The sequence below is a fragment of the Astatotilapia calliptera genome, chromosome 7, assembly GCF_964374335.1.
Source record: "Astatotilapia calliptera chromosome 7, fAstCal68.1, whole genome shotgun sequence".
NCBI lineage: Eukaryota > Metazoa > Chordata > Actinopteri > Cichliformes > Cichlidae > Astatotilapia > Astatotilapia calliptera.
Window position 1 is genome coordinate 33,489,796 of NC_137428.1, and position 14,125 is coordinate 33,503,920.

The window sequence follows — 14,125 nt, forward strand, 5'->3', positions numbered from 1 at the left end:
TTAGTGATTGTTGGGGTGATATTTTGGTCATAAAAATAGATATAGACATTTTTTTTTCATTTATTGTATAACAGCACCCTATATTTTATTTTATATACATACAGAATGTAACTGGTTGCCTTTTCATGATACTGAACACAAACAGGCTGATGAAATATAGCAATGTAATTGTAAAATAGCAAAAATATTGTACCTCCCCATATGGAAAAGAAATAGTAAAAACTTATATGTGATTTACTCATGAAAGTGGCCACTTTCTCATTACTTTCATATATTGTTTTAGTAAGTATCCAAACCATACAAGTTTCATTATATAATTTTTCAAGGGATCTTATATCTGTCTTCACTCTTATATGCTTTTCATACAAGTTTCACACAAGACAGATACAAACTTTATAAGATTTATATATATCTTTTCCATATGGGTCATTTGACACTGTTCCTTGTTACCTGTTAAAATAAGCTTTAAAAATTGTTTGAGTTCCATAAACTTCATTAAAGCTTTGTATAATTACATTTGTACCAAAGAACGCTACACTACCCTAAAGAGCACTCAACCCTAGAAATATGAACGTGATGTGAAGCTAGGGTTTTGGAGGGCTAGTAGGTGCACTGAGATTAAACTCAAGCAACTTGGCAATGGACAGGTGGCCTAGATAAAATAAAAGTGCAGCAGAAGCAAAAGCTCGTAACTAAAATAGTCTCAATGACTTCCACACACTGAAGAATGGCCTTCTGTTAAATTGACTCACACGAGAAAATAAATCAGTCTTTCATTAATTCACTTTCATTCACTTAGTTCTTGTTATTGTTCTGAGAGAAACATAATTTGTTCATTGAATAGTTTGTTTATTAACCCTCTCAGGCTCAAATTAAACTTTTTGTTGCTAATGCACAACCAAGTCCCGCAGTGGTACTTCTGAGTAAAAAAAAACTCATAAAATATGTATGTGGGGTAATCAGGTTGTTAGTTTTTAACTGTTGCAAATCGGCAACGCCTGCCTTGAGAGGGTTAAGGCCATGGATTGAAAAATGAAAAAGAAGCAAGCTCTAGCCCAGGGGTCGGCAACCCTAGGCACACGTGCCTCAGCTGAACAGGTGATGGAGAAACAGGTTTACCTTTTAGGTGACATGAATGAGTTGAAGGGAAGTTCTGAACTGTTTCTGAGAGACAAATAACACCAGGATCTTTTTCTAAGTAGCTGACAGCTGGTAACTGTGCAGGGGCGGGTCTAGCAAAGTTTTGCCAGGGGGGCAGGTAGGGCATTAACAGGGAGAGGGGGGCACAAAGAAATACTTTCTCATTCTCACTTAAAATGTCTGGCTGTTATTAAATAATTATCTGAAGCTTACAACCAAAGTTTTTATCTTATGTAAAATGTATAGAAATCATACTTACAGGGAGTGCAGAATTATTAGGCAAGTTGTATTTTTGAGGAATAATTTTATTATTGAACAACAACCATGTTCTCAATGAACCCAAAAAACTCATTAATATCAAAGCTGAATGTTTTTGGAAGTAGTTTTTAGTTTGTTTTTAGTTTTAGCTATTTTAGGGGGATATCTGTGTGTGCAAGTCAAGTCAAGTCACTCCATTCTATGTTTGATCGCAATTTCTATAACTTCCGAGACCACCAACGATGATATTATTCAGCTATAAAGTGTGATGTGAACATATTTAGAACTTACCGGAATGAAAATGTCTTGAGCACACCAGCTGATATATCTGGAGACGTAACAGAACTTGATATCAGCTCGTCTCACGGCTTCTATCCAGGCTAGACGCCTTCGTTTGGTAATATCCGATACATGAGCTCCTTCATGTTGCTTCCAGGTTGGGAAAGCATAAAAAGACAATCGAAACTTATTCCCGTGCCGGTCGTAAGATCGAACATTGCAGCCGACCACACAGCAAGTACGAACCATGGCTATGCTTTCGCTCCTTACTTAGACCCCCAAAATGGCGGATCGGGCCAAAATCCTTTCCACGCCCACCCCCGTGACATCACGCTCCAAAGCCCTATAGGGTGTTGATGTCATTAGACCACACCCCTTCTCATTACAGAGTTACACATCACCTAAAATGTTTAATTGGTAGTAGGCTTTCGAGCCTATACAGCTTGGAGTAAGACAACATACATGAAGAGGATGATGTGGACAAAATACTCATTTGCCTAATAATTCTGCACTCCCTGTATACCAACAAGACAGCGTTTGTTTTCATTCAAAGGCTTTATGGCTTTAATACCTGGTGGGCCGGTCTTTAGTCAAAATGCCTGGGCTGTTTTTTTTTTTTTTGTCCCAGTCCAGCCCTGGGCACGACACACAGTGAATTAATCTGAGAAGGTGCATCAAAAAATTAATGGCCGGGCCAGCGGTGCAAATCAGCTCGCATAGACACATTAGTTGACGGTATCTTAGCTAACAGCCCCAACTACCAGATTCAACTTGTAATTGGCTAAAAAAAATAACTTACTTACTAACTCACCTACTGGTGAGAGGGACGTTGTTAGCTTTCCACATTCCAACACTTCAAAAGCTTCAGGAGCTTTCCGCTCAGCACAGCATCAGCACCACGGAAATACACGGATACATCCGTAGACTCGAGACACAATGCATTTTTGGGACTTTCAGGTGTATGGACCAATGTTTTCTTTTCTGATCAAACCAGAAAGCTTTAATGAGCAGCTGGGTTTGTCTCGCATTAACTGGCTGGGTTAATGCCAGTTAATGCAACATCGAAGCAGCTGGAATCCACAGCTGTGCGTGTTCATGGAGCTTTCATTTTCACCTGCTGGACATCACTACCTGACAAGTTTAACTGTCTTCAGAACATTGCAGAGGCCTTATTGACAGTATTTGGCTCTACATATCTGTGTGAGCAGATTTTCTCTCACATGAGTGTCCTCAGGCAGCCATCTGAATGCTGGACACTTGGAGACCTGTGTCTCTGAGTGGGAGACCAGAGATCACATTAACATGTGTGTCAGTTTATTTTTCTTATCATTCTTGTGAGGAGACCATAAATAGCATTTGTATTTTCTGTTGTACAGTTCATTTACTGTTATGGATAAAAAGTCTTTTTTTGTTTCAAAATAGCTGATAACTATTCGCTGATAGCTGCCAACATCTGCGAACAAATATCATTCTATAAAGTGGTTCTATATAGTGTGTAACTGTTCATATAGAGCGTTATTAAATTTATTGCTAATGCAATCATATGGCACACTGACTTCTGAGGAAATTTTAGATGGCGCTCGCCATTAGAAAGGTTGCCTACCCCTGCTCTAGCCTTTAGGACAGTGTAGCCACATTTGCTTGCTGCATAACTTAAAGAGCCACCATTGTTCTTCATTTTGTTCATCTTCACCAAGTTTTTTTAACATTTCTTATAATTTCCATACTGAAGTTAAATCGCATCATTTCGTATGCTGCTATTACAAACTCCTTCATGTCCCATTAGGAGCTGATAGCTCACTATAAGATTTGTGACCTGGCACGTACCATTATGTCCTCACTATATCGCACAGTCTTAAAATTGATCAAGGCCACCATTAATCTCAATCACTGTGTCGTCAAAGAGGAGCCAGAGCTGAGGAGAGCTGTCTCCCAGAGTGTGGATCACATCTTAATCAGGGGCTTGTTAGCCCTGGGCCCTGTGCTTCGTACGTCGCTTACTACATCCAAGATCAAATGAAACATCCAAGACCAAATCATCGCGCTAACTCTGAGCTCGCTATTCCGGTTCCCCGAACACACCTGTTGTTGACGATTAGTATAGCTGGATGAAGTAATGTGAGATCACTGGGTGGCCCAACAGGGGCTACGCATCGATAGTAGAAACATTGATCGGCAACCCTTTGATTGGTCGGCGAAAATGTCGAAGGAGCGCGCTCGGTATTTTTCGGCAGCAGAGCAAGAACTCTTGAGTGAGGGATTTCAGGAGTTTCAGAGTTTAATTAAAACGCAAGGGAACACTGCAAAGGCTGCAAAAGCAAGGAGAGAGGGCTGGCAGAAAGTTGCTGACAAATCAAACTCGTAAGTAATTTAATAATAACAATAATAATGGAGTGGATTTATATAGCGCTTTTCAAGGCACCCAAAGCGCTTTACAATGCCACTATTCATTCACTCTCACATTCACACACTGGTGGAGGTAGCTACGGTTGTAGCCACAGCTGCCCTGGGGCAGACTGACAGAAGCCAGGCTGCCATATTGCGCCATCAGCCCCTCTGGCCAACACCAGTAGGCGGTAGGGTAGATTTATCATATCACACCATATTATCCAATATTATATTACATTATATTATATTATAATATGTTATATTATATCCCCTTTCACATTAGAGCCACAACAGGACCTACTAGAACATGGGAACAAGTAAAAGTGAAATATAAGAATATTCTACAGAATGGTAATATTTATCACTTATATTGCTTGTTGTCTCTTGGAAAGAGACCCTGGAATACTCTGTTTGTTTGTTCATAACAGCAACCAAGAAAAGGGCAGAGCAAAAAAAAAGACAGGTGGTGGTCCTGCACCCCCTCGTCAACAAGTTGGTTAAGTAATACCCTCACGGGAAAATCGATATCTCTCTATGAGCACACTGTCGCGCTGAGCTAAAGGATCCTGTCTGTCCCGCAATATACGCTGAATTCTGAGGACTCTCCTTATCAATCTTGCACCTTCCGCAATGGGTTGCTCTCGTAAACGGACAGGACATGGCTGCGACAGGCTTCCCAAATCCACCTTCGCTTTTATAGCCGTGGTCTCTCATCTTGATTACACGAAGTAATTTACAATTACTACTCTGAAATATGAATTACATCTGTAATAATCACATACATGTAATAGAATGTTAATAGTACATTTCCCTTTTTTAGGGAATGACCTGTATGTATCTGTGTGAAATCAATAAAAGGATCAAGTGCTGCATTATCTTTAGTTACATTGATGTTATTTATTTATGGTGAAACAGGTGTGGAATATCGCTGTTGCTTTCGTATGAATGACGCGGACATACCTGCGTGGCCGCGATCTAATCCTGTTTACATAAAGTAAACCTGCTCCCCAGCAGGTTTACGCTTACGGCTCTGTTGCTATGACAGCAAGTCCCGGATGGGCTTCGGGGAACCGAACGATCCAGGATCACGCGAAATCGTCAACAATCTCATCCAGCTAACTCACTTAGCGCGGTACGAAGAACAGGCCCCTGGGCTTAACCATAGCTGGAGCCTGCAGGAGGGGGCCTTATTCAAACTTCTGTCTGAGCTCCAGTTAAAACTCCAGTGATCACCTCTTGTTGATCTCTGCAGAGCAGAGGATAATCACATGGTGAATGGGTTTGACAGAAATGCTGCTTTTAAGGTGAAGATGTTCAGTGTTTCACATCTGGCATAAGTTGCATAACTGAAAAACAGTTTTGTAGCCATGAATTTTTTTAGAGCCACTGGAAGAGAGCAATTAATCATTTTAAAAGAGACTTTTGCTCTAATATTTGAAATTTGTGTTTTGGGAACACTGCATGCAGAATTTTTGAAATACCCATTAATGACAATTTAAACAGACTTGTCATTCCAAAGATTTGTATCCTTATTGATTAAAAAACATGAATAGAAATGGTTAACCTTAAGTTAAATATAAAATAAATACATAATATGTGTCACTATGCATAACCAGTTTTGTTTCCTGATTGCATCATTACCAAAGTTCCCTGGATGGTCTGTTTTTAGTGCCTGTTATTCAAAGCTATCAGAGGCTTGATTAGACTTCAGGGTGCCAGCTCTCTACACCGCCTCGCTCGCTTAAGATTCAGATTAAGAGGCCTATGTGCCAACTCTACCAAGCTGTGCGGGTGGGTTGCACTATACCAGCCTGTGCCAGTGCCCTACTTTGACTGAGTAAGTGCAAAGAATGTTTGCCACGTGCAGTGGCATCCTCCAGGCAAGATGACTTTGAACTCCCTCCCAGCTGAACCCGTAGATCTATGTCAGTGTCCCATTGTAATATCTAATGAACTCAGCTCTCATATCCTCACTACTCAAAATTAAAAGATTGTTTTCCCCTCACACACTGATAAGAGGAGCTCTGCAAACCAACTGATATAAAGCCCTGACTTTCATTAGTACGCTATGATTATAGCTTATTGGCAAGAGCATGCCACCCCTTCAAATATTTCCCTTGGATGTGAATATATTTTTAATTATAATACATTAATTATAATACATTTATTCACACATGCATTTATCTGTACCCGTTAGTGTTAAATGACTCTTAACGTGACTTCCCAAATTATATTAATAAACTTAAAATGAATACATTGCCTGAAGGTCCATATACTACCAAAAGATTCTACTTTACAGCTAATTGTAGACATTTTTTACCTGTGTTTTAACAAAGATATTATAAATCTCGTAATTTTAGATGTTAACACAAGACTTATTAGTCCTTATTAATTCTTATTTTTAGACTGCAAACACCACACGGAGGTTTATGGGCCCACTTGCTCTTTGCCTCACCGAGGACGAGCAAAAATATGCAAATTATAATCTCAACTGTCTCCTAAAAACATTAATGTTTTATTATTTGGACCTCCAGCATTTCTAAGGGCACAGTGGGACATTTGTGAGTGGATGTAGTCATGATCTTAAAAATAAAAAAGCTTTAATAAGAAAGCCTAACATTTCAAAAAGTTGCTTTTGTTGTATTCAAGATTATTCTGGGACTTGTAAATGTTTGTGTCCTTGTACTATTTCTTTTGAGAGTATCAGCTGTAAACATTTTTATACAGTCTCCTCATATTTCTTCTGTGGATTCCTTAATGAGGATGAGTTGTAACAGAGTAACTGGATTAATTAGTTTTTCACATCCCCAGGTTGCTGATCTATGGTCAGTACTGCAGCCACATGGAGAATGCCCAGAAGAAACTGGACGAGCTAATAGCCACACGGGAAGATGTCAGGATTAAAGTAGAGGTAACATTCATCTCTACACACGTTTAAAATGAATGTCGTACTCAGAAGGTGTTGTATTTGTACCAAATTATCTGGTCTGAGTATTTTAAAAACTGATGCTCTGCTAGGATTTTACCACTCATCCATCTCCAAAGTTTGCAGACAATGACACAAAAAAGTAAAAATATGTGGTGAGTAGCATTTGTCAGGGTGAACATACCTTCTTCATGCCAGAGGGCAGAGATCATGGCCAGATTGTTTTCTAGCTGATAATAAGGCAACAGTAACTGAAAAAAGCATGTTACAACCAAGGTATGCAACATCTTCTCTGAATCCAAAATGTGACCAACCTTAAATCAGATGACCACACCATGTGCCGCTCTGGTGAGTCTGGATTTCTGCTGTGACACTTTAATGACAGGATCAGAATTTCGCTTCAAAAAGAAGATGGCATGGATTTATCCTGTTTGTGCCAACAGCTAAGGCTAGTGGTGGTGGACTAATGGTGTGGGGAACATTTTCTTGGCACACTTTGGACCCCTTACAGTACCAATTGAGTGTCATTTAAAAAAAACACAGCCTACCTGAGTATTTTTGCTGATCATGTCCATCCATTTATGACCACAATGTGCCTGTCTTCTAATGGCTGCTTCCACAGGTTAATGCTCCATGTCAAAAAAGCTCACCGGGTTCCAGAGTGTGATAGTGAGCAAAATTATATTTACAAATTGTTAAATGTTCCTGCTGACTCCTGGCACCAGTGTGTGGAGATACATTATTATATTACAGCAGCTGGATATTTGTCCACCTGTTTTGATATGGCATTCTAGCTAGTGTTTTGCCCATGCACCATGTGCAAACACCACAGGAGAAGAGAAACATATTTCGGTGTATTGCATTACTACCAAATTCATTGTGTGCCAACTACAGAAAAAGGACAAAGTGATGCAGTATTTCTTTTAGAAAGTATACTCAAATCTAAAATTTTATATCAATCCAGACTTGCAGTACATGCTCTGAAGAGTTGTACCAACAAAATAAGCTGCTTTAGAATATGGCCGTTTCAATCAAAGCCCAACTCAAAAGTAAAATTTACTGTTGAATAAACAATGACAATGACTAAATAATGACTTAAATAAATTCATCAGTGGGGCCAAGCTTTGCCTTTGTTAGGCAGAACCTATAATGAAGTCAGATGTAATTTGCATATTTGCCCCTAGAGCCTTAAAAAATTCAGAACATTTTGTTATACTGAACAAAACGGAATATTAACCAAACAGGGGTTGTGGTGGATCTTGGTTGTATTGTTAAATTTCCTTGTGCACAGGAAAAGATGAAACAAGAGAAAAGGAACCTTTACTGTGTAAATCTGGGACATTTTTAGAATCTATGTATACAACAAGATCTCCCCCTCAGTATGCTGCTATGATTTTGTGATGTTATACAGACTGAAAATCCTTAGAAAAGGAATGCAGGATAGAGCGGGATTAAAGCACATTTGCAGTTAGAATGGGAGGACAAGTGGGCCCTAGAGCTGATGAGCACAAAAGGCAATACATATAGCTACACAGGGTAGTAGTAACTGAGATACCCCATTCAAAATAAAGGAGCTTTGTAAAAGGCTAAGTCAGCCTGTTATTGGCTCAGTATAGAAAAGTACTGTTTGTAAAACAGGATAAGCTTTGCTGATATTGCACACTTAAAGAAACCGAGTGAACAAAGATGTACACAGACACCACTGTGAGGGAACCTTATAGGATAATACTAACAAAAGAGCGCTTCTTATGGAGCCGAGAGAGAATTTAGGGATATGCACTCATTTGTCAGAGGATGTCCTCTCTCAGTATGCTGCGTAATTGTGTCACAAATAGCTGGCACAACCAGAGTTTTTGTGCCCTGAAAGAATAAACCGGCCTCATTGCTAAAGGAGTGCCCTGTGAATGTGTGGAAGCAACAGCAGCAACACAACAGTGTATTCTTAAACAACAAATGAATACTTGTTTGTAGGAAATCTACAATGCTGTATTATGCAACATGTAATAACTGTGCCACTGCTTGTGTCACTCTTCCACAGGAATGTACAATGAAAGTGCAAGAAGGAAAGTTCAAGCTCCAAGATCTTTTGGTAGTTCCCATGCAGAGGGTGCTGAAGTATCACCTCCTACTAAAGGTAAAATCCAAATCTGTAAAACCTGTTTATGTGTTTACACAGTTTCATTCAAATGTCATTAAGATTTTGGCTAAATAGCCGTGTGATATCATACACACGTGCTTTATTTTATACTTCTTACCTTTCAAAAGTTTATCTCAAACATCTGTGCTGCTATGTCTCTGTGGCACAGCCAGTGTATGTTGCTAACTTTCAGATATAGTTTGAGGTGCAAAAACCCCGTCTTCTGCAGGGAAAAGATGCGTCTCTTCCATAAGAAATCATAAAATGTCAGATGACCTGACGAACAACAGAGACATGAAAAAGGTGTTTTCTGATTTCAGTAAACATGTTGTTTCTTTCACTCTCGGCGCAATTGACTCTACACTTAAGCTAAGCTAAATAAGGAATACGCAGGTTTCTTTTGATTTGACCAAATCTGGCATTTGGCAGACGCTGCTAAATCCTTGAAATACAGTATATGCTGCACCCACTTCAAAGAACTTTGTATGTGACATTTTTGACACTCAGAGTTCAATGATTTGTGCTGTATATATTTCAGAAAGTTAATAGCTTTCCATCCCGAAAAGCAGATCCTCACTGTAAGATTTTCTTCTTGAGACTTCGTCAGGGAGGCTATGGTTCATCTCTGCTCTGATTTCAAATGATGCATAACACCTCTCTCTTTTATTCCGTGTCTAATGGCAATGTCAGCTGTCTGGATTTGGTCAGTGTTGTTATGATTTTCCAGACTTGTACCCTTGTCACATTAACCTATTTTACAAACTCTTTTCTGCCCTTTTAAAAAGCTGTTATTTGAAGTGTCACTGAGGCAACACATATTGCTTTGTGGACTTTAACTTAATACACCTCATTGATGTGTCTGCCTTTGCACATTATTCACTAATCGTTTATGTTGAGTTTTCTGTGTCCTTTAATTCAAAAATGTCAGGTGCTATGATTGTAGGTCCACACAGAGAGCGCCGTGGCATCTGTATTAGTTTGAATCGAACCCCTGCAGGAGTGGCACTGAGCCACTGAGGTCAAATCAACCGTGCAATAATCAGATTAAATACACCCCATTTCACTGCTTCCTGCAGCTTTGCAGTAAAACACTGCTGCACACTGAGGCCTCAGGGCATGTCAGACTGACAAGGCTTGTTTTGGTTTGGGTATGTGCGTGTTCAGTCCTGCTGAAGGGTACATCTACAGTTGTTGTTATATAGATATCATCTCAAGAGTGTGAACCCTATTTGATGATACTGTGCATGGCTCTTTTCTTCATTCTTTTATGATAGTTGAACTTCATAGAGCAAATTCAACAATTAAAACTTAAAACATGATCTTGTGCTATACATTTTGCTGTATATGTTTTGCAGTACAACTGTTTTTCTTTTGCAAATGTAATGCACCTCTTTCTTTAAAGGAGCAGAAGGTTACTTAGATAATACAAGTTACAGGTGGAGCCCAGATGAAAGCACTTTTTTCTTGGTTTTGTTTGTCAATCACTTGCTGATAATATTTGAAGTAGGCATGAAAAGCCAGTGAGGAAAATGCCCCGTATATTGAAGCTCATTATTAGTTTGAAATTGGAAGACCTAAAAACAGGGGATCTCGTCCGTGTAATAGCATAATAGCTTCAAAATATCAGACGGATGATCCATGGTTATGTTATGGGTATGTTAGTATGAGTTAAATGAAGTACTATGGTTATTTCCTAATTTACATCCGGACTTGTTTTTCACCTTATGCTTACAGTGTTTTATTCTTTTATTTTCCCACAACCTCACATGCACATTAAGTAATCCTAGCAGTTGCTGATAGTTTGGAAATTATTGTTGGTTATGCAGCTAGCAGCTAATGTCTCTTCATACTGCCAACCTCAAACAGAGATGGTTTACTTCTTTTTAACTCCATGCTGGTACCTGCCAGCAGTGAAATCTACCATGAAAACATCACTGTAGTGCTTAATGAAATAAACAGAAACTTAAAAAAAATTTTAAATATGAAAACTAACTGACTCCCTTGTTTCACACTGGGTTATGGAGCAGTAACAGGGGCTGCTGTAAAGGCAAGTTGTCATGCCATTAATAAACGCTGAATCTTTCTGGGTTTCCCTTCTCCAACTGGTATTGCACAGATTGCCATACTCATATTTGTGTTTTTGTTTAAAAAGTTCCTGTACTTACTTTATTTTTATATTTACTAAGGCATTTTTCTGTGTAATTTTGAGATTCAATTACTCAAAACGATTAATCTGTAGTGATTCAGTCCAGAACCTGTTTGGGCTGTGGCTTACCCAATTAACCAATCAGCCAGAACCACTTGGTCACATAATAAAGTTGTTTCCTAATACTTTAAGTGTCGCTGCAGTCTTCACGTCATCATATTTTTGTTTAAAATTCAGTAAACTTTTGGGAAAAAATTACACAAACATTTAGCAATACATGATCGAATGATTAGTGTTCAGAGGTCACCAAGCTCTGCTGGCATTAATGTGGAGGTCACTATTAAATACGGTGTTATTTCCTAGCACCTGAACAGTAAACCCCTTTATGAGTAGCAGGTTGTTTTACAACATAACTTTGACCAATCTCTACTTTATCAAGCTAACCAGCATATATGCTGACCAGCCTACCAAACCACAGGCAAATCTTTACCCCTAAGTGCAAGCAAGAAAACTTGCATATTTACCTTTCACATTTGATTAACTTAAAGACACCAAAGAAACAAAGTAACTTGTTAAACTGGAGTAATACTGGCCAGAAAGGCAAGTTAAAATTGTTGATGTTAGATGCAGAAAAATGCATTTGGCAGAAACTTTACTGCCTCAGGCTTAGTTTTGATTATTTTTTTTAGATAATAATCAGACAGAATTCAAAATCTGAACCAGTCATAAGATTGTATTGTACACAGCTCGAAAGCAGCTCTAAAACAAAATTGCAATGCAGTCTAATTGTGTACATTATTATCTTAGTTCTTTGCATAAAAAACAAAACAGAAATCTGGGGCTGGGGGAGGGGGAGGGGCTAGTAAAGCAAAAAACAAGCTGAACTTGGCTGGTTGCTCTCTCCGCTTGCACTCAAGTTTTAAAGTGTACTTTTTAATGTGTTGTTAATGATTTCAGATCTGCAGTGTGCAGTTGTCAAATTTTGCCAAGACAAACAGACACACCATTGGAGTTTGGTTTTTACAGTTTCTCAAAGTACAAGAACATTTTTCTAACAAAATAATCTCTCCGTAGGAACTTTTGAGTCACTCAACTGACCGACCCGAGAGACAACAACTGAAGGAGGCTCTGGAGGCTATGCAGGTGTGTGTTTAAAAATCTTGCAGAATCACCCTCTTAGCTAAAGCTACATAATTACATACAGCCACTGTGTTGCTCAAGTGTTGTAAATACAGCTTGAAATAGCAGATGCCTGAAAGAATGTCTGGCTCTTCCAGGACCTGGCCATGTACATCAATGAAGTCAAGAGAGACAATGAGACACTGAAAAAAATCAGCGAATTCCAAAGTTCAATAGAAAATCTTGTAAGTACTCCACACTTTCCTTGCACTTGTTATCTTTTGAGCAGCTAAGAACATTTTAAAGGTTGTTCTTTAATATATACATGCCAACACACTGGCATGTTATCAACAGGTGTTTTTGAAGTTCGACAGAATGATTAGTCTCTCCTCAGAACACCTCTATCTTTCAAAGTGCTTCCATGATCCTCAGCCATGATAATTCCCTTAATAACTCATTTATGTAAACTGCAAACTGCTCACTTTAATATTTTGTGTAGCACCAACCTTTTTTCTCGTTTTTCTATCTCTCTATCACAACTTCTTTTGTTGTTCATGGTGATATGCCAAGTCAGTATTCAGCTTTGGTTTGTACATGTGCCACATATACAGTAATACGTACAGTAAAAGTGCTCTGAATAATTTATACATGTAGCCACTGGGTATGACTTTGGAAAAAAGTCAAAGGGAGGATGGAGAATCATCGTTTATCGTGGATATTAATTCTCTCTGAAATTAAAAGTCTAGCAAAATTATTTATTAAAAATTGCAGAATCCATTGGTTTAGTAGGCTGCTTTTTATGTTTGTTTGTTTGTTTGTTTTTTGCAACCTAAGCAGCAGGTGAAGCTGGAGGAGTACGGGAGGCCAAAGATAGATGGAGAACTGAAGGTGTGCTCCTCTACGAACCGAACAAAACAGGACCGGTGAGTCCAAGTTCTATAGTAAAACTAAACTATAATAACCTTTAGCAACATTTTATCGCTGCCAATATTCAATAAAAATGTATGATTGTCTTCAGGTATATATTCCTCTTTGATAAAGTGGTCATTGTCTGCAAGAGGAAAGGCTATAGCTATGAGCTCAAAGAGATTATTGAGCTGCAAAATCATAAAATGTCGGATGACCCGACGAACAACAGAGACATGAAAAAGGTAAGAACATCACGGTTTGAAATGAGACAGAGCAATTTCGTCAGTGAGATCTTTGTAAAGGTGGCCCGGCCGGTGTAGGCGATGAAGCGGCATGTGTAATCATTACAAATGTTGCCCTTGAGCTGAAGGAGCTTGCTGATGGTAATTTCTGATGTGATTTCAGATGGGGTAATACACTGTTGTGTCAAACGTGCATTGTGTTCATTCGTGCTTGTAAAATCATGTAAATGCAATGAAGATCACTTAGGTTTCATGAAAACGTACTGCAGTGCACTGGGCATTCGGTCTAACATGGCTTTTTTGTTTTTGGATCTGCATGCGTGCGTACATGTTTGCATGTGTAACTGGGTCTTTCTCTGGTGTCTTTCTTTTTGCATGCTTACCAGTCCTGTGGAAAAATGGTAAGCTCAAATGATCCCCTTATTTAACACATCTTCTCATAGTGGCTTTTTTTTTGTTTTTGTTTTGGCTGTGGTGATTTTTGGGATGTAATACCTTGATTGCATATGCACAGTCTGAGTCTGTGACCAGCGTCTTATCCAATTAATTGCTAAAGCATGTTGATGATCTTTTAGGTCTGA

General features: G+C 38.9%; 1 protein-coding gene across 14 annotated transcripts in view; it reads left to right on the forward strand.

Annotated features, from left to right (window-relative positions):
• The window catches only part of vav2 (vav 2 guanine nucleotide exchange factor), a 196,161-nt gene that overhangs the window by 164,919 nt on the left and 17,117 nt on the right, over window positions 1-14,125 (forward strand). For 6 of the 14 annotated variants that reach the window (XM_026174291.2, XM_026174301.2, XM_026174297.2 and 3 more), the window contains 7 exons: window positions 6,877-6,976; window positions 9,030-9,125; window positions 12,349-12,417; window positions 12,552-12,638; window positions 13,228-13,316; window positions 13,412-13,544; window positions 13,931-13,945. In XM_026174291.2, the coding sequence (XP_026030076.1) occupies window positions 6,877-6,976; window positions 9,030-9,125; window positions 12,349-12,417; window positions 12,552-12,638; window positions 13,228-13,316; window positions 13,412-13,544; window positions 13,931-13,945 (589 nt within the window). The remainder of the gene's footprint in view (window positions 1-6,876; window positions 6,977-9,029; window positions 9,126-12,348; window positions 12,418-12,551; window positions 12,639-13,227; window positions 13,317-13,411; window positions 13,545-13,930; window positions 13,946-14,125) is intronic. The other 8 variants (XM_026174295.2, XM_026174296.2, XM_026174305.2 and 5 more) reach the window with 3 other exon arrangements.